The 19,185-nt window shown below is 43.1% G+C and overlaps 1 protein-coding gene across 1 annotated transcript in view; it reads right to left on the bottom strand.

Annotated features, from left to right (window-relative positions):
* Nucleotides 1–291: 291 nt before the first annotated feature.
* Nucleotides 292–19,185, bottom strand: part of srrm4 (serine/arginine repetitive matrix 4) — a 59,577-nt gene continuing 40,683 nt past the window's right edge. Inside the window, exons 3-13 of the mRNA XM_076997901.1 lie at nt 17,992–18,081; nt 16,083–16,169; nt 15,958–15,984; nt 15,604–15,654; nt 13,086–13,172; nt 8,500–8,632; nt 4,643–4,971; nt 4,255–4,443; nt 4,050–4,154; nt 3,778–3,921; nt 292–3,107 (exon numbers count right to left, since the gene is read on the bottom strand). Coding sequence (XP_076854016.1) covers nt 2,873–3,107; nt 3,778–3,921; nt 4,050–4,154; nt 4,255–4,443; nt 4,643–4,971; nt 8,500–8,632; nt 13,086–13,172; nt 15,604–15,654; nt 15,958–15,984; nt 16,083–16,169; nt 17,992–18,081 — 1,477 coding nt within the window. The 3' untranslated portion in view covers nt 292–2,872. The remainder of the gene's footprint in view (nt 3,108–3,777; nt 3,922–4,049; nt 4,155–4,254; nt 4,444–4,642; nt 4,972–8,499; nt 8,633–13,085; nt 13,173–15,603; nt 15,655–15,957; nt 15,985–16,082; nt 16,170–17,991; nt 18,082–19,185) is intronic.

The raw sequence follows: 19,185 nt of genomic DNA on the forward strand, positions 1-19,185 counted from the left end.
CCACGGGCCGTGACTGGCTCCGCCGGGGAAAGATGACTTCCGTCGTTCCCTCCCCCAATGACCCGTGTACTTTTTAATAGAACATAACGCACCCCTGAAAGGCTGTTAGGGTCATCTGCAGGCAAGGTGATGTCACCACGCGCACAGACCTCCAGAGAGTCCTCCATACAGACATGATCTCGAGAACCAACCCGTTAGTTGGTCCTTAAGAAAATAGACCGTGAGAACACTAAATACCAATTTAATGACATCAGACATATAAAAAGGTTAAGTCATCATATGTTTATTTATTACTATTGTATTAATTACTGACTCAGACAACATAGGAAGACTACTCATCTGAGGAGATATGGCACATTAATGTTCTAGCAGACACAAGCGTTGTGCGTACACCACAGCAGAAGGTACAGCAGAAATGGGCTAGGGAAACGTCTCTTCACTGAACACTTTCAGTAGATTCACTATTGTAAAACATCCCACACAACATGAGCAGTAATTTGGCAGTTTTGAGGAGCAAGTCTCACTCTGAAGATGCTTCGTGCCAGAAATGAGCACAGATTTAATGTTCTGCTCATGACCCACTTTATGTTTCCTTGTGTTTATCTACCAGAGTAAAACCAGGTGTCCACTTCTCAACTTCCACTTCTTCAGAGCGTGAGCTCCTAAACTCAGCGGGCTGCTGTCCTGAACCGAATGGACAGAGGGTGCGTTTACACGTGTTCTACACGCTGGAACACCGAGTCCTCAAAACCCGGGAAAGTCTGACAGAAAATGGCAGGATCTCTTATTTGCCTCCTCCAAGAACAGCAGTCAAGAAACGTTACATGAATCACTTCTGCGTTTACTGAGCACGCTGGCGTGATTCTGTTAGGGGACGACTTTTGTCTACTTCTGAAATTTATGGTGAGAATGTTGTGCGGTTTTTGTTGGGTCTTTTTTTAGCATTGGACATTGGACAGACAACAAGAACACAGCCTACTGTTGTGACATATCTATGTACATCAGACAGCAGGCCCAGTCACCTGGCTGTCAGCATATTCTTCACCACTACTTCATTTCAATAAATTACATGCATGCCTATGTAAGTCACATTATACATCCGCATATTTACACAAAAGATTTACATATTCATTGGATTTGAGATGACATTTGTGAGTCACATTCCCTCAGGTTGACTTCTTTTTCCATAATTCACTTTAAAGGTGGCAGACACTTTAAAAATTGACAATGCATGGAGTCAGAGTTAAATTAAAGGTGTAATCTGAATAAAAACATGCTAAAGTGGCTAACAATGGCTTTTAAAGCTAGCATTCTTTAAAATGGCTCTTAGGATGAAAACAGTATTACCACAGGAAAAGGAAACCTTATTAACATAACCTGCCATTAATCTGTCCTTAAGTGCCTTTGACCCCCCTAAAGAACTGAACTTTTCTCCATGTAACCAATAATTTGTGATTGTGTACTGTAGGCCTGGGGGTGCAAATACACCGCATAAGCTTAATTTCAGTAAACAACATAAACATAAACAACAACTAATGTACATTAATAAGTGGCATGTACATTAATATGTGAACATGTGCAGAATTTCATCTGCCAAACCAGCAAGCCACAAGCACCTGTTATGGGTTTCAGAAATCAATGAAACATGGTTTTAAATTGTTCTTTAAAATGATCTGTGCTCTCCTTAAATAAAGTGTTTCAATTAATAAATAAAAATACATACATACTATAATAAATATTGTATTAAACAACAACTGTATTAAATAACTATGCATAATAAGTTAATAAAAAGAAATAAATCCGGTGCTGGATTAATTATGGAATGTGAAATTATGTGATCCTGACCACTATATATTTATCTAAGATACATATATAGTATCACACAAAATAAGTAAAAAATAAAATAAGAAATAAAACAGACCCCCACAGAATCATACAGTACTTTCAGATCGATCAGATAAACATGTTTTTGATCGTTTATCCATATTGCACAACTAGCATTATTAACAGGTTCCAAAGATCTCCCTCTACTGGTCATACAAACCGTAAACGTATTTCAATTAAATATTTCCTAAAATAAAACACGAGATTTAGTAGGGGCATGCAGGCTAAAAATGCACTAAACAGCACAAAACATTCTGGTCATCCATTGTTACTGTCGTCATAACCATCATCATAACAGCCACTGACATTTGAATTGTTTTTCGCATCGGCAGAAGATAAATACTGGTGGCATTTGGACTGATGGGGCGTGTGTTTCGGGGGGAGGGTGTCGGGGAGGGGGAGGGGTGGGGGGGATGAGCATGTTCTTCAAAGCGCACGTGATTGCCAAACACGTGCCACACGGCCTCGCGTGAGGTAGAACCTTTTACAGGTCACACATTTTTGTCGTCCATCAGCTGTTTACTCGTGATACTTTAAAAACAGGAAGTCAAAGTAGAAGGATTCCTGGCCAGGTGACGTGAATTCCTACAACCTGCGTGAAACCGAACTAAAGTTGACGTTGCTAACTTGAAGTGACGACTGCCGCACCGAATGCGTCTCCGGAGACGAGGCGAGGGGAACGGGTTCAACCGGCAAAGTGACGTGTTGTCAGAAACATGACAAAGAACGGCAGGTGCGTGCTGGCCGTGTACATGTGGTGGGAGAGTCTGCCAGTGGTGTCAGAGCTGTCGTCCCGCTGCCGTCGACATTAACACATTCTCCTTGAGTAAGACGGATGAAAACAGAGTTTGATGGAATGCAACTGACATCACAGACTTTCAGCCTGAGTGCAGGGACACCGTGGCGATTCCTGTTGGGAGTGTTTAGCCCGTGAAACCGCTGGGCGTTAGCCTACCTGCTCGTCTAACCACGCGGTTTACCGTGCACGCTAGCGACGAGCTCGGTTATAGCTGGCCAGCGAATCGTAGCTCCGGCTTCTACTCCGGCTCCGGCTGCTGTAGGCGGAGTTCCAGGAGGAGGCGTGGCTGTGACTCCGGTAGGAGGAGCGAGTGTGGCTGATGGAGAACAGGCTCCAGGTGGCCAGACTGCTACAGCGGCTGGAGGAGGAGGAGGAGCAAGATGAAGGGCTGGGGCGGTAGTAAGGAATCGGCCTCTTCCTCGCACTGGGGATAAGAACACGGAGAGATGAGTCAGGAAATGACAATCCGAATTCGGTTAGCAGGTTACTGAGTGTTTAGAACATAACCATAACTGACTCAGGGTCAGCAATTCATTAATGTGTTGTACCTCTAACGGACCCCACAATGCACCTACGAAACAGGTCAATCACAAGCTTGTCATAGTTAACTGTGACCAAAAATACATAAATGAGTAAAAATGATTTTTTGCTCTGGGCTTGTGGTTGAGTGCGTTTGCTGGTTTGCATACAGCTTGTCTACCATGTTGGCCACTGGTTGGTGATGGCGCTGAACCATGATGGTGGTGGGCAGTGTATCTGTGTGTCTCTGTGGTGGTCTTGTCATGGCTCTCTGTCCAGGTTTTACAGGACTGCCAGGTGTAGGATGCACAGAGACTCTGGAGCTACACCAATCATTTCCAGACAGACTCAACTTTGCTTAAATATGCTCGAATAATTACATAACTTTAAGAATGTTCTTTTTCTTTCTGTATTTATTGTGTTTCTCTTTGAGATAAACAAAACAAGCAGGCAAATACCAGCTTCCTGTTTAACAAAACTGGCATTTTAAAAACCGTACTCGATGCTGAAGGTACCATGGGTACAACCTGAGACTGTACATGAGATCTAACAGATGCCTGCAAACATAGAAAGACCTTGTAATTCTTCTGGCCTCTAAGTGGCTCGGGGAACCTCTCCTCCTCTTCCTCATCGGAGAGCTGAATCTTTTCCTGCTCCGCTTCCTGTCTTGTCTTGACTGCTTCCTGTATGAACTCGAGCCTGTTCTTCTCTCCCGCCCCCTGTCAGCAAAACAGCATACACATCTCCAGTAAGACAGCGTCTCTCTCCTTGGGGTCAGTAGGGCGGTGACTGCACGCGTGTCCTTAAACACGGACAGGCTGAGATTCCTCGTGCGGCTGCCTCGTACCTGACTGCAACGTATCTCGACTGCTTCTCGCTCCGGCCACTGTTCACGCTACACACACTCCCCCTCCTCGAGTCCAGAGAGCAACTGGACGAACGACAATACGACCTTCAAACAAGCACATCGGTGTTACTTCCAGACACATCGCACAGCCGAAGCACCCAGGGAACACGTTACGTTGTGTCTCGAGTGATTGTCAGATACCTACCTGTGGCTGGAGGACAGAGACCTGCTCCTGCTGTAGCTCTTGCGGTACCATGAGCTTCGGGACGACCTGGTCCTGCTGCGAGACCTGGTCTCCGATCCTCTGTGCGAGGGAGTGCGGCTTCTAGAGGCTGGTTGCCTGGCCACATGTGTCTGCAGTGTCCTGAAGGAAGTCCAGCTAGGGTGTTCCTCTCTGCAGGGACAGGACGCGGGACACAGGACACTCTGACATCATGGGCTCATCTGTCTAACTGGCACGTTTAGACAGGAAGGTCAAGCATTTTGTATGCGTTTAGTTTAAAGACGCATCAGTTTGTTGAATTGGTGTAATGTCAATCTAAACACTACGGCTTCCATGCACAACATTCCTGATTCCTAACCACCATTCCCACCTTTTGATGCTGCAGAGACCAGATCTGGGGAGGTTCTTCTGGGCCTGGACCAGCTCACACGCTGAGTCATAGCTGGTCAGGGAGGTTCCAGAATCGGAGGCGTTGTCCCTGTTCGTAAACCTGAGCTTCTCCGGAGACGCTAGCTCCCGACACATGACCTTTCTGCCTCCCTCGACCTTTGCCCTCGTGATGCCCGTTTTAGTAGACGGCGGGGAGGATGTGTCGTTTCCTGAATCATAATCTGCGTGACCTTTGCCCTGACTGGATAGCGAATCTTGGACGATGGCTGTTTTGTTTAACACTTCACGCCCAGGATGCAAACATCTGACCTGTGAACAGATAAAACAACGGAGTTGTTTTTCTTAACAACCAAAAGTGAGCTCCCTACTCGCCTAGCTGCAGGGGGCAATGTCAAAGCTCTTACAAAGACATGTTCCCTATGTTACCTACAAAACACAGAGAGGAAACAAACACGCGCTCAGGACAGATAACTGTAAAAGATTAAAAACGTCATGCAAATTTGTCACATGCGAGTAATTTCTAAAGAAAAGAAAGTAAAGCGTGTCAAAAAAGGAAAACTACTGAAATAAACTAAAAAAGAGAGATGACCGTCTCTGTTGGGGATGACGGTCTCTGTTAGGGATGACCGTCTCTGTGTACCAAACAGAACCTCATAAGACACTGTGGCCTTTTTTGCCATGACTGTGATCTGAGCCTCAGGAGGATATGAAATAAACATGATTTTAAACAAAGGAAATATAAGATTTAAAAAATGAACTACTTTAAATTCAGTGAAAGGAAAAAGCAATAGCGAGAATAAAATAAATAAATAAATAAATAAATAAATGCCCAGTTTAAAAGTTCTGTCTTTTAAAGAAAGCTATATAAACATCACAGAATGGGGATATATATAGAGAGAGATATAGATTTAGATAGACTGAAACAAAACAAGGTAGATATATCCATCACTTTAACTAAGTCAAAGCCTTGAAGAGAAAATGGACAGGTCTTTAATGCTTAGGTCCCCTGTAGGAAGAGATGGAACAGTCCAGAGCGAGCTAGATGAAGCCCCTACGTCTGCAGTTAGCGTCCACTTACCAATCAAGACTTCCTCCTTAAGTAGGAAAGGTGTAAGGAAAAAGGGGAGAGCGGGTAATGTGAGTGAATCATTAGAGCGTTAAAACACAAGAAAAAGACAACAACCCTCTCTCCTTCAAACCCAACACCATCTGCTCCATAATCTCTGCTGCCATGTCTCCCTCTCTCTCTCTCTCTCTCTCTCTCTCTCTCTCTCTCTCTCTCCTTCTCTCCCTCTTGTTCTCACCTTTGTGGTTTCGCTGATAATGTACTGTGGTCTTACACTAGTTTTCCCAATCAAAACAACAATAAAAATGGAAACTATTATTAGAAACGACTTTTTATACCAAACGTTACATGAAGCGCTGAGAATTTGGCACTGTTGTCACTTTTAAGTGCATTTAATGCATGTTTTCGGTCCACAGCAGGCCTTGGTGTGTTTAAACGCACGTCTTACTATGAAGTAACAAATGAAATGAATCGTTTGACTTTCTGAAATTAATCGTTTGTTTATCAGGCTGTGAGTCTGGTACCTCCTGTATGGTCCATGTATTGCAGTACCAGTGTGACCGAACATCACCGTCCCCATTTACACAGGAGTCAGAATATTAGTGTGTGTGTGTGTGTGTGTCTGTGAGAGAGAGAGAGAGAGAGAGAGATAGTAAACTGTGGTGTGTGGGAAGAGTGCTTGCTTAAGCTCAAATGTACTGGAATACATACTGGAAAGTGATCTGGGATCATGAAATTCAGAGTGGCATTAATATAATGAGAGTGGCATTCTTTAGTCAGAAGTATGGAGAGGAACATGACGGATACCCACCTCTCACTCTGGCCACATCTTCAGCAACAACAAAGAAGAAGGAAAAAGTAACCCAGCAGATCTGAGCACACAGCTTTGTCTAGTTGCTGCTGTGAACACCTGTTTGTGTGCCAGGAAAGCAATCAACCCTTTCCCAAAGAGGACAGTCACGCCACGCACAGTACACACACGCTGGAGTGTGGCCACGCTGGGGTCTGGCCATGCTGGAGTGTGGCCCCATCAAGTCGCTCTGGAGAAGCTCAGAGCTTCAGCGTAGAGAAGAACACCTACACTGATCGTATTTCCCAAGCTCTTTAAATATGTTTTGTTGAGATACTCCCTCTTTATTAGCCACGTGTGCTCACATTCACTGCACACGTAAACACACACACACACACACACACACACACACACACACACACACACACACACACACACACACACACACACACACACACTCACTGCATACACTGCCACCTCACCCTCAAATGACCTTGCACACCAAATACATTTAGTGCAAACTATACACTATCCCATACACTAACCCATACACTAGCCCCTGCACTAACCCCTGCACTAACCCCTGCACTAACCCTTGCACTAACCCCTGCACTAACCCATACACTAGCCCCTGCACTAACCCCTGCACTAACCCATACACTAACCCCTACACTAACCCCTTCACTAACCCATACACTAACCCCTACACTAACCCCTTCATTAACCCATACACTAACCCCTGCACTAACCCTAACCCTAACACTAACCCCTGCACTAACCCCTTCACTAACCCTAACACTAACCCCTGCACTAACCCCTGCACTAACCCCTTCACTAACTCATACACTAACCCCTACACTAACCTATACACTAACACTACACTAACACTACACCCTAAACTAACCCTTACACTAACCCATACACTAAACCCTACACTAACCCATACACTAAACCCTACACTAACCACTACACTAACCCACTACACCCCTACACTAACCTATACACTAACACTACACTAACATTACACCACACTAAACCCTAAACTAACCCATACATTAACCCATACACTAACCACTAGACTAACCCATACACTAAACCCTACACTAACCCATACACTAAACCCTACACTAACCACTACACTAACCCACTACACCCCTACACTAACTTATACACTAACACTACACTAACATTACACCACACTAAACCCTAAACCCATACTTAAAATTAACCCATACACTAACCCATACACTAACCCATACACTAACCCATACACTACACCCTACACCAATGCTGCCAACATGCACAAACACCAGTATGGTTACCAGAACTCCTAGTTCTCAGCTTCTAAAATCACTCCTTTAATACTCCTATTTCACATTGTTCACTTATTTCGCAAAAGTTAAATTACTAGAGAAATTGGAATTAACGTTCTTGCTGTTTTTCCCTGAGAATCAGCATTAAGATGGATGAAAGGTTAGATAAGAGAGAGGCTATGTTTAATTACTCAAGCTTGAAAACACTTGAAAACCAATCTCATTTAAAAGTTAATTAATGCAAATCTAAGCCATGTGCCAAGCATATGCACAACATGCAAATTTGATGTAGCCCCTCCCTCTTACCCCTTCTACATTATCCTCACTTAAAGACTTAATGAAAGGTTATTTGCTGTCCCTGATGTTGGGCTGACAACTGCAGAGCTCTTATCATGCCTGAGAGTGTCAATCTGCCAGACTGGCCAAAGGTCGGTTCGTCCTATTCCCAGGACTGTGCTCCCTTGCATCTGCGCACTAGTTCCCTCTGAAGTGCACTGCTGTAGCACTGCTGGTAGTGAAATGGAACCAGTCCTCTATTCCTCTAGGGAACCAGTCTTCAAACGGATCCCCATTACACAACAGGGGAAACAAAGAAATCTGCGTTTTTACACAGCCTTTCACACAGTGGCTTTAGTGAGCACGGCAGGTAGCGTTCAGAGTCCACTTACTGAGCATTCAGACCTCAGAGCGTAGCAGCTAGAGGCAGTGTTATTGGCCAGCTTGTCTGCTGCCCCCCAGTCAAGACGTCTGTGGTCCCCCAAAGGGTCGTTGGAAGGACGGGGTTTGTCATGATCTCCAGTCCTGCAGGGAAAACGTAAATAGGTTTTTGATGGAGAGAGCGAGGAGAGCGGAGAAGCAGCACTTGGCTGGTCCACAGAGAGATGCTTCACACACTGCTTTTGATTTTCTCATCTGGCACCATCCGGTTTGACTTGTCGAGAGTTTTGATTTTAACAAAATCTTGTACATTACGGACCTAAACCCTGGTGGCGACTGAGACGCAGGATCAGTTGTGTAAGAATCGTGTGCCTCGTGACTCGTAAGACAGCAGGTACCACGATATATATTGCAAATTTGTGACTTTGTGTTAGAGCTTGTGAGGTGGACATGAAAGTAGTGTGCGGGTGTGGTGAAGATGTGGCCGGTGGTGGAGAAGGGGTTGGAGGTGATGGTTGGTGGTTGGCTGAAGACAAGGATGACGCAGGGTTGGGAGTGATGGTGTCAGGGTGGAGATGAGGATGGAGATGAAGAGGTGAGGGCGGTTGGTGAGGGTGATAATGGGGTAGAGTTGGAGATGATTGTGGATGTGATGGTGGTGATGGGGTGGGAGAGGAGATGAGGGGGTGGTGAGGGTGTAGATGAGGGTGGAGGTGATGGTGGTGATGGGGTGGGAGAGGAGATGAGGGGGTGGTGAGGGTGTAGATGAGGGTGGAGGTGATGGTGGTGATGGGGTGGGAGAGGAGGTGTGGGGGTGGTGTGGGTGTGGATGAGGGTGGAGGTGATGGTGGTGATGGGGTGGGAGAGGAGATGAGGGGGGTGGTGAGGGTGTAGATGAGGGTGGAGGTGATGGAGGTGACGGTGACAATAGGCTTTGCTTTGTTCTTTTCTCCCAAAGTCAGGATCACATGCTTGACAAAAGCAGGGAGCAGAGATCATCTTTGGCAGTAAGCCCCGTGTTTGTGAGACATGCTGTCTGTGCACTGCCAAGACACCTGAGCACAACAGAGCTGAGGAGACAACAAGTCGCGGGCTACACATACCGCAGACTACTGTGGAATTATCAGGGTGTGGCTCAAATGGTTTATAAAATAAGCCACAAAAACAACGACGCTGCATTTTTCAGGGGGCGCTTAAATAGCAGTTAGGGACCGCTGTCAACTTCTAGCACTTTTAACTTTTATAAGCAACAACAATATTATGCATTATTTCACCACGGTCCCTTTAACTACAACTCAGATTTCCACCTGGGCTAGTCATTATGGAGCCAATATGCCAACTTCTGATTAGAGCCCACCAGACCAGAAGACCATAATGAAATAAAACTCCACAAAGAAAAAGTAGAATTAGAGCATTGTAGCAGGCAGATCGGCCTTAAACTCATCTTTGTGTAAACAGGACTGTGTGGGTCTGTTCCTCATCAGGGGAGCTTAACCAAGGATTTTCAGTACAGAATCATCACACAGTCTTCATGGCTCTTTCCATAGAGACCCTTAGAAATTCCACATAATTGACAGACTGAGAAGGGAGAATTATATCCGATTGTTTTCGGATAATTTCGGTTTGTATCCAGAGCTCTGTTCTGTTCCTGTGTTCTATCTAGGGCTGAAATGATAGAGTGAATAACGGATGTGTGAAATGATGGAGTGAATAATGGCTTCCTGCATGTGGTGATGGAGCCTCGTAAGAAAGCAGCTCGCAGCACCAGTTTAATGCGCTGGGTTTTTATGAGCAGCATGTATGCAGGGTATAAGAATCTGGCACAGTCGGCGACCCCAGAATGTAATAGCCCTACCAGCAGGGGTGGATTACCAATTACAACCGACTGTAAATGTATGGAAGCCCATTAGGTTCAGCTATAGAATACTGTTGTGTTAATATTTATAGCTTGGTCACCCCTGCCTGTACCAAAAAAAATATATATTGTGTTATAAAATGAAACATATTTGCATTTGCATCCTGGTTTGCTTTTCATATTTTCCATCAAACCAAAATATATAAACAAAAGTCATAAGCATATGGTTATGTCCTGATTGGGCAGCTTTTATGACATAAGTATGCATATAATAGTATACTGTATATCAGGGCTTAATTTGTAAATCAAACGTTGCCGGAACGCATTCTAACCTGAGCGAGGGGGGGGGGGGGGGGGGGGGGGTGGCGGCGTGGCGAACGTAAAATGGACACAGATCAAGTGTTATATCGCCGGTGGTTGGCGTCAGAGCTAGCGAACTAGTAACTCACGCAATGCGTGAGAGTTGGCAGCCCTGCGGACAACATAAAATGTTACCGGATCGAGGCAGGCAGTTACCGGAACGCACGCTTCAAAATTAAAGAGTTCCCGGATCCTGTTCCGGCAGAATCCGGCTCAAATTAAGCCCTGCTGTATATAACTTAATATAGAAGTCCAACATAAATTATGACAGCATGTCAAACTCAAGTGTTTTAGGCCATGATTTAGAAATCCAGATCGCTTGATTGCTGTAGTTCCCCATAACAACCTCATAACTCATCGTACCAACACTCTCTCCATTCCTAGACTCTCCTCATCGATCTGCAGGCCACATCTTCAGACTCAGCTGTGAACGGCTGATAAAAGCATTTCCTGTGCACCACAGATCACAGAGTCACCTCTGCCTGTATCAGTCATCGCCCCGGGGACACCCCGCCTTCCTGCCTGATAAGATGAAATGCTTGCTGGAGCAGCACTGGCCAGGAAAGCTGCTCTTCACATTAGACCACTTGGAAAGAGAACTCCAGACACCCAGGGACTGAAACAAGGCAGCTGACTTCATGAACATCTTACAACAGAACGATGAAACAAATAATTACGCTAAATCTATTAGCGAAGAATGCAGACCAGAAACACAAAACAAAACCTGATTACGTTTGTAGATGCCTGCTGAGGAACTTTGGTGACTTCAGAATTATAGAGAATTCAGAATAATTGAAAATTCATTCTTTTACAATGGAATCTATCTACATAACACTTGCAAGTTCTCCGAGTTAACATTAATAATAGGTTTAGTTAACCTTAACAAACAATCAACTTCAATGTTAACTAAATAAAGTAGAATTCAGCGCTGCAAATCAGTAAACTGGATGTGAGGAATCTAGGGTTGGGGTTAGACCAGAAATAAACCATGAAATATTACTGTACTGTAGAAGATAGTGATACGTTTAGATAGTGATATGATTAGATAGTGATACATTTAGATAGTGAACTGTTTAGATAGTGATATATTTAGATAGTGATATGTTTAGATTGTGATATGTTTAGATAGTGATAAGTTTAGATAGATAGTGATCTGTTTAGATAGTGATACGTTTAGATAGTGATACGTTTAGATAGATAGTGAACCGTTTAGATAGTGATACGTTTATAGATAGTGAAATGTTTAGATAGTGATACATTTAGATAGTGAACTGTTTAGATAGTGATATATTTAGATAGTGATACGTTTAGATTGTGATATGTTTAGATAGTGATAAGTTTAGATAGATAGTGATCTGTTTAGATAGTGATACATTTAGATAGTGAAATGTTTAGATAGTGATACGTTTAGATAGATAGTGAAACGTTTAGATAGTGATACATTTAGATAGAGATACATTTAGGTAGATAGTGATCCTTTTAGATAGTGATCCGTTTAGATAGATAGTGGTATGTATAGATAGTGATACATTTAGATAGTTTGATAGTGAAATGTTTAGATAGTGATGCATTTAGGTAGTGATATGTTTAGATAGATAGTGATATATTTAGATTGTGATACATTTAGATAGATAGTGATACGTTAAGATAGTGAAATGTTTAGATAGTGAACTGTTTAGATAGTGATACGTTTAGATAGATACCGATACGTTTAGATAGTGAAATGTTTAGTGATACGTTTAGATAGATAGTGATATGTTTAGATAGATAGTGATATGTTTAGATAAATTGTGAAATGTTTAGATAGATAGCAATACATTTAGATGTAGATACATTTAGATAGATAGTGATACGTTTAGATAGAGATACATTTAGATAGATAGTGAAACGTTTAGTGAAACATTTAGCTAGTAATATGTTTAGATAGATAGTGACACATTTAGATAGTGATCTGTTTAGATAGATAGTGATACGTTTATAGGCTATAGTGAATCATTTAGATAGATAGTGATCCGTTTAGATGGTGATAAATTTTATATAGTGATACATTTAGATAGAGATATGTATAGATAGTTAGATATGTTAAGATGTATAAATACCAAAGGTTTTTTTTGCTTTCTTTGTGTCTTTATGACTCTCTGTGTTTGTATCTTTGTGATCTTGTGTCTCTATGACTCTGTGTTTCGGTAACTGTCTCTGTCTGTGACTCTGTGACCCTCTGTGTCTCTATGACTCTCTGTGTCTCTATGACTCTCTGTGTCTTTGTGACCCTGTGTGTCTCTATGTCTCTCTGTGTTTCTGTAACTGCCTGGGTCTGTGTCTCTGTGACCCTCTTTGTCTCTGTCACCATCTGTGTCTCTTTGACTCCATGTGTCTCTGTACCTGTTCTGTGAGTTATGAAATCGCCGACCAGGGCTTCTGTTGTCTGCTCTCCGTGAACGGTGTTTGTGGTGGGAGTCACTCCGTGACCTGAAGCAATGGAGACAGACACACAGACACTATGACTATATCTACCTTCAGTATAGCAAACACAGTTAAACAGAGTCAGAGGGACAGAGAATATGTTCATAGGTAAATAATTTCATATTCAGTGGCCCGGAGAACAGAATGTTGTTAAAAATAGTGGACAAAACACAGAAATCCAAGACTGGATTTCAAGCCATAACAGTTAAGATCTTAAATTTTTTTATTGGAAAGTCAAAATCTATTACACATTTCAAACGTGTGGTGGAGGCCTAACCCTTGACCCTCAACTCCGGTGGTTCTACAGGACTAATATGTGGTGGTCTCACCACTGGGGTCTCCAGCTCTGAGGACCTAAAGGCCCCAGCAATGGCCCCTGATCTACAATCCTGAAAATCTTCAACACAGCATCAGTAAAGAAAAAAACCCCACTCTGTTTACATCTACAACAGAAAATACTGTGGAATTCCGTGGACAGAATGAATTGCAGGGTGGAGGTCTCCAGTGCTGATTTAACAGGGTGGAGTTCACACAGGCCGGTGACCAGTACTCGTTTAACAAGGTGGAGTTCACACAGGCTGGTGACCGGTTCTTGTTTAACAGGGTGGAGTTCACACAGGCCGGTGACCAGTACTCGTTTAACAGGGTGGAGTTCACACAGGCCGGTGACCAGTACTCGTTTAACAGGGTGGAGTTCACACAGGCCGGTGACCAGTACTCGTTTAACAGGGTGGAGTTCACACAGGCTGGTGACCAGTACTCGTTTAACAGGGTGGAGTTCACACAGGCCGGTGACCAGTACTCGTTTAACAGGGTGGAGGTCACACAGGCTGGTGACCAGTACTCGTTTAACAGGGTGGAGGTCACACAGGCTGGTGACCAGTACTCGTTTAACAAGGTGGAGTTCACACAGGCTGGTGACCGGTTCTCGTTTAACAGGGTGGAGTTCACACAGGCTGGTGACCAGTACTCGTTTAACAAGGTGGAGTTCACACAGGCTGGTGACCAGTACTCGTTTAACAGGGTGGAGTTCACACAGGCTGGTGACCAGTACTCGTTTAACAGGGTGGAGTTCACACAGGCTGGTGACCGGTTCTTGTTTAACAGGGTGGAGTTCACACAGGCTGGTGACCAGTTTTCCTTTAATAGTGCTCACGGCCGTTATGTTTAACTAACTACTTTGTAATAGGACTGAATTTTGTAGCATTTGAATAAAGCCAGCCAAGAAACAGTTGCCAAGGAAACATCATTTTCTGCATTGTTTTAAAGCCATCACTGTCTGCAGTGAAATTTATCAAGTTGGCAAGACTCATCAATCAAAATGGACAGTTATATCAACTTCACAGGATTGAAAACAGACCAGCAAAATTTCTGTTACTCACACACATATACAAATATGAAATATGTACGGGCATTCTCTCTCTCTCTCTCTCTCTCTCTCTCTCTCTCTCACACACACACACACACACACACACACACACACACACACACACACACACACACACACACACGTACACAGGGTCTATGGTAAGCCTTTTGCCCAGTAGCACCGGTCCTGTGATACACACAGAATCATTTATGAACACTAGCTCGATGTGCTTTTTCATCCTCAGTGTAGAGAGACGCAGTATTCACACTGTACTGAAAACCCAAAACCAATTACACTCATACACTAATCATTAATCCACTCACACACTAATCACCAATTACACTAATCCACTAATCACTAATCCACTCACACACTAATCACCAATTACACTAATCCACTAATCACTAATCCACTCATACACTAATCACCAATTACACTAATCCACTAATCACTAATCCACTCACACACTAATCACCAATTACACTAATCCACTAATCACTAATCCACTCATACAGTAATCACCAATTACACTAATCCACTAATCCATTAATACACTAATACAACATTCATCTAGAGCACAGAGTCAGATTCTGATTCAACACTGTCCTGCACTGTGCAAGCAGACATAGTAGTTAATTGTAGTTTTTGTAACATTTATTGTTTGTTATCATTATTGTTTTATTAATTTATCCCTATTAATGTCACTATTAATGTAGCCGGTATTGAACTGTTAGCTATGTGACATGCACTGTGGACTATATTTCTCTGACCACGCCCTGTCAATTCGGCATTGCCGATTCTATGTTCCATGTGTTTGGCACGGTTGTCACATGCATGAAATTAAAAGAAATTCCATTCATATATTTTTTTTAAAAAGCACATGTGAGCAGTTCACTTGAGATGTAGAGCCCTGCATAAACTCACACACAGACACACATGCATGCAAGTGTGTGTGTGTATGTGGTGTGTGTGTGTGTGTGTGTGTGTGTGTGTGTGTGTGTGTGTGTGTGTGTGTGTAGGTGTGTGTGTGTGTGTGTTTGTTTATAGAATATAATTTCTGTGACTAACCTCTTTTTATGTTTTCTGTCTTCTTTCCTTTTGCGCCTGTTGTTTGAAGAGCTGCACAAACGGACATTATTGAGACTGTATTAACAACCTCGTGGTTGCCATGACGCCCAGCCTGCTGCAGGCTTCAGTCAAACAGTGATTGTTTGGGATTTATATGCTTAGATGAGGCACGTTTATTTGTGAGGCAATTTTCATGCACAGTGGCACAAAATACATAATACACCTTCTTTAATGTTTCGCATAAACAGAGCGGAACAATGGCTAATTAAGACGTATTCTGTGGTCTAACAGCTTGACTCCAGGAGCATGTGGTGTTTATGTTTGTGTTGCCGTAGACGCGGAGCGTGAACACACCTGTGCGGTGTCTTCTTGGAAGCAGACCTGTGGAAGACATGGAGAAGTGTTTAGCTCGGCGGGACTCCTCACAGACAGGGTGTCCCAGCAGCCGTGGGATCTGTGAGGCGGGAAGGTGTCTCTACCTGTGCTGCTTCTTTCTCTTCGAGCACTTTGTCTTCCTCTTCTTCTTGTTCCTCTTCCTCAGGGGCGAGGGACTGGATGATAGAGACCTGGCGGATCACACAACGCGGCAGCTGAGCAGAGGATCGTCCTGCCCGGCACACTGACAGCTCAGCCTGGATGTTTAATACGTGGACTTGTGATGCATATGACGGGTGTTAGCACAACCCTATAGACCCAGGCTTCTCCCACAAAGATGTTGGATTGGCTTACCGATCATTTCAGGGGCTAAAACATCATATACATAAAAGTTACAAGGAAATAACAAAATAATTGACCTTCTCAAATATCTTACTGTAATATGTTTCTTAACAAGGGCTGATCTGTTCACATGAACCACAGCTGATCTGTTCACATGAACCACAGCTGATCTGTTCACATGAACCACAGCTGATCTGTTCACATGAACCACAGCTGGTCTGTTCACATGAACCACAGCTGATCTGTTCACATGAACCACAGCTGATCTGTTTACATGAACCACAGCTGGTCTGTTCACATGAACCACAGCTGGTCTGTTCACATGAACCACAGCTGATCTGTTCACATGAACCACAGCTGATCTGTTCACATGAACCACAGCTGATCTGTTCACATGAACCACAGCTGGTCTGTTCACATGAACCACAGCTGGTCTGTTCACATGAACCACAGCTGGTCTGTTCACATGAACCACAGCTGTAGTGCATTACGTATGGGAGATGTGAAGGTTTGATAGTTTTTAAACATGAATTTTCAGCTTTGTGTTCACCTCACTAAAAGAATGATCAGCACGATTTGTACAACGCTGTGTTAAAAATCTGCCACTGGTCAAAACTAGCCCTCTGCATTCACCCATCTGTGGGGTGAGAAGCCACAACACACTAGTGCTCACTAGGGGGCTGTGGTGCACCAGAGAATCAAACCCACAACCCTCCAGTCACAAGACCAGTTCTCTAACCACCATGACTGATCATGACCATGACTGATCACTGTAACTCACCTTAACCTCAAGCTCTACATGATACAGTACAACGTAGCACCACACTTTCATAAATTACATAATGTTACATTATAACATTATGTACTACATTAGATTATAAGACCACAGGCATTTACACTATGCTGTGTGTCTTTTTCACTGTGTAATTCAATCAGCGATGTGTAATCTGTGGGTTCAGTCAGTAGGGCATCATGACATCTGAGAACATGGGGTCCATCAAACCTTCACAAGCGAACACTGATTAGAGGACTCATAAGCCTTCACAAAATGAATCTGTACCTCACTTGAAATACCACGGTGGTCTCCTCAGTCACACATGAAACTTCCTTTTCAGTCACTCTTTCCTCCCCCCTGAGCTTTTTTTAATGAAATGGCGTTCACCAAGAGCAGATTAACGTTGCGTGGCTGGTAGTCTGCAGTTTCTAGAAGCACTAAATGCATTCTGAATGCAGCCTATTATACTGCAATGATAAAGTGGCCTGTGATGTGTCAATTGCTAAAAGCACTTGAGATAATGCATTACTGATACAACTGTTCCTAAAAACTCCTCTCCAAAGCAACCTCAGTTTTCATTTATTTTCACATTCTCATTCACTCCCTTTCTCTCCTCTCTCTCTCTCTCTCTCTCTCTCTCTCTCTCTCTCTCTCTCTCTCTCTCTCCATATATTTTCCCTTATGTTCTCTTGCTCTCTCTGTCATGCTTTTTTCTGTCTCTCTCGTTTCTCCATTTTCTCGTTCTCTTGATCTCTTTTCTCACATGTCCTGTCTGATATAAACTGCCCTGTGCATTCTGAATGTGTTTAGCAACTTCTTTTATCATTTTATTTCTTGCATTTTCTAATTTGTTTTCTTGTTTGTTTTCTCACTCATTTCTTGTTTTCTCAGCTGACCTTTCTCTCCTTCTCTTCCGCTTTGAATTCTTCCTCTTCTTTTTCCTTTTGACTGTTGCCCAGGGAGAAATATCAGCTTCAGAGGAAACACTGCAGAAGCAGGAGACAAAACAGACTTATTAAACGAACCTAGCAGGCGTGCTAACACAATCTCAGCAAACTCAACAAAGTATAAATGGACTTACACAATAATAGAAAGACAAACATTTAAAACATATTTTTGGCAAAAACATCACCTTTTTTTTTTTTTTTTTTGAAACCCTAAACCTTAAACAACAAGCAAATTCATAAGTCAACTGAAAACACTGTTATCAAAGATCCTGGAGCACTGCTAACAATGATACAAGTGGGGAAAATATAAATCTGCATGTGGGTGAAAAACATGTCAAACTAAGAGCAAAAGGGTCAGTGTGATGTGCCAAACAAATCCAAATAGATCCAAACAGATCCAAATGCAAATCCAAACAGATGCAAACAGATCCAAACGCAGATCCAAACAGATCCAAACACAGATTCAAACACAGATCTAAACACAATGGAAGCTTTTAATTATCAATCCCAAAACTGCAATTTCCAATCCCAAAACACCAATTTCCAATCCCAAAACACATTCTCAAATCTGGCCTGACTTGCAAATACTCAACTGCAACCTGTAATCTAACTCTAAAACCATCCACCAAATTCTACTGGTTGTCACCCAGCGTTCTGCAGTCATATGGAACAAAGTTCCACTCCATCACATGTCTGGGTGAGGGGCTCGTTTGGGACTCACTCATGCACGTCTATTGAATTTCTAGAAAAAAATTACTTCGATGTTACATTCTTTTTTCCATCACTGAAAATAACCGTGGGTTTTGATAAGAGACTACAATAGATTATTGGGTTCAGTAACACAGAGTGTGAGGTCAAAGGTGAACCATCAGCTCATCCATATCTGCTTGGCTACAACCTAATCTCCACGAGCACCTGAATGTGCATGGTGTTGGAGAAGAGTCAAAAGCTGTTTCTGAAGACCCTTGCACACGCATCAGTGCCCAAGGATTCTGGGATTCTAGAAAGTGAATGGATCTATGTGGGTGGGTGCTTGGTTGTTTACAATAAGCTACTGGTAACAGCATTTATTGTAAACGTTCAAATGTTCAATTGGAAACGTTCAAGTGTTCCTCTGGCTGTGCTGACCTTGGCAAATTTATA

This window comes from Brachyhypopomus gauderio, chromosome 3 (genome assembly GCF_052324685.1).
Source record: "Brachyhypopomus gauderio isolate BG-103 chromosome 3, BGAUD_0.2, whole genome shotgun sequence".
In the NCBI taxonomy this organism is placed as follows: Eukaryota; Metazoa; Chordata; class Actinopteri; order Gymnotiformes; family Hypopomidae; genus Brachyhypopomus; species Brachyhypopomus gauderio.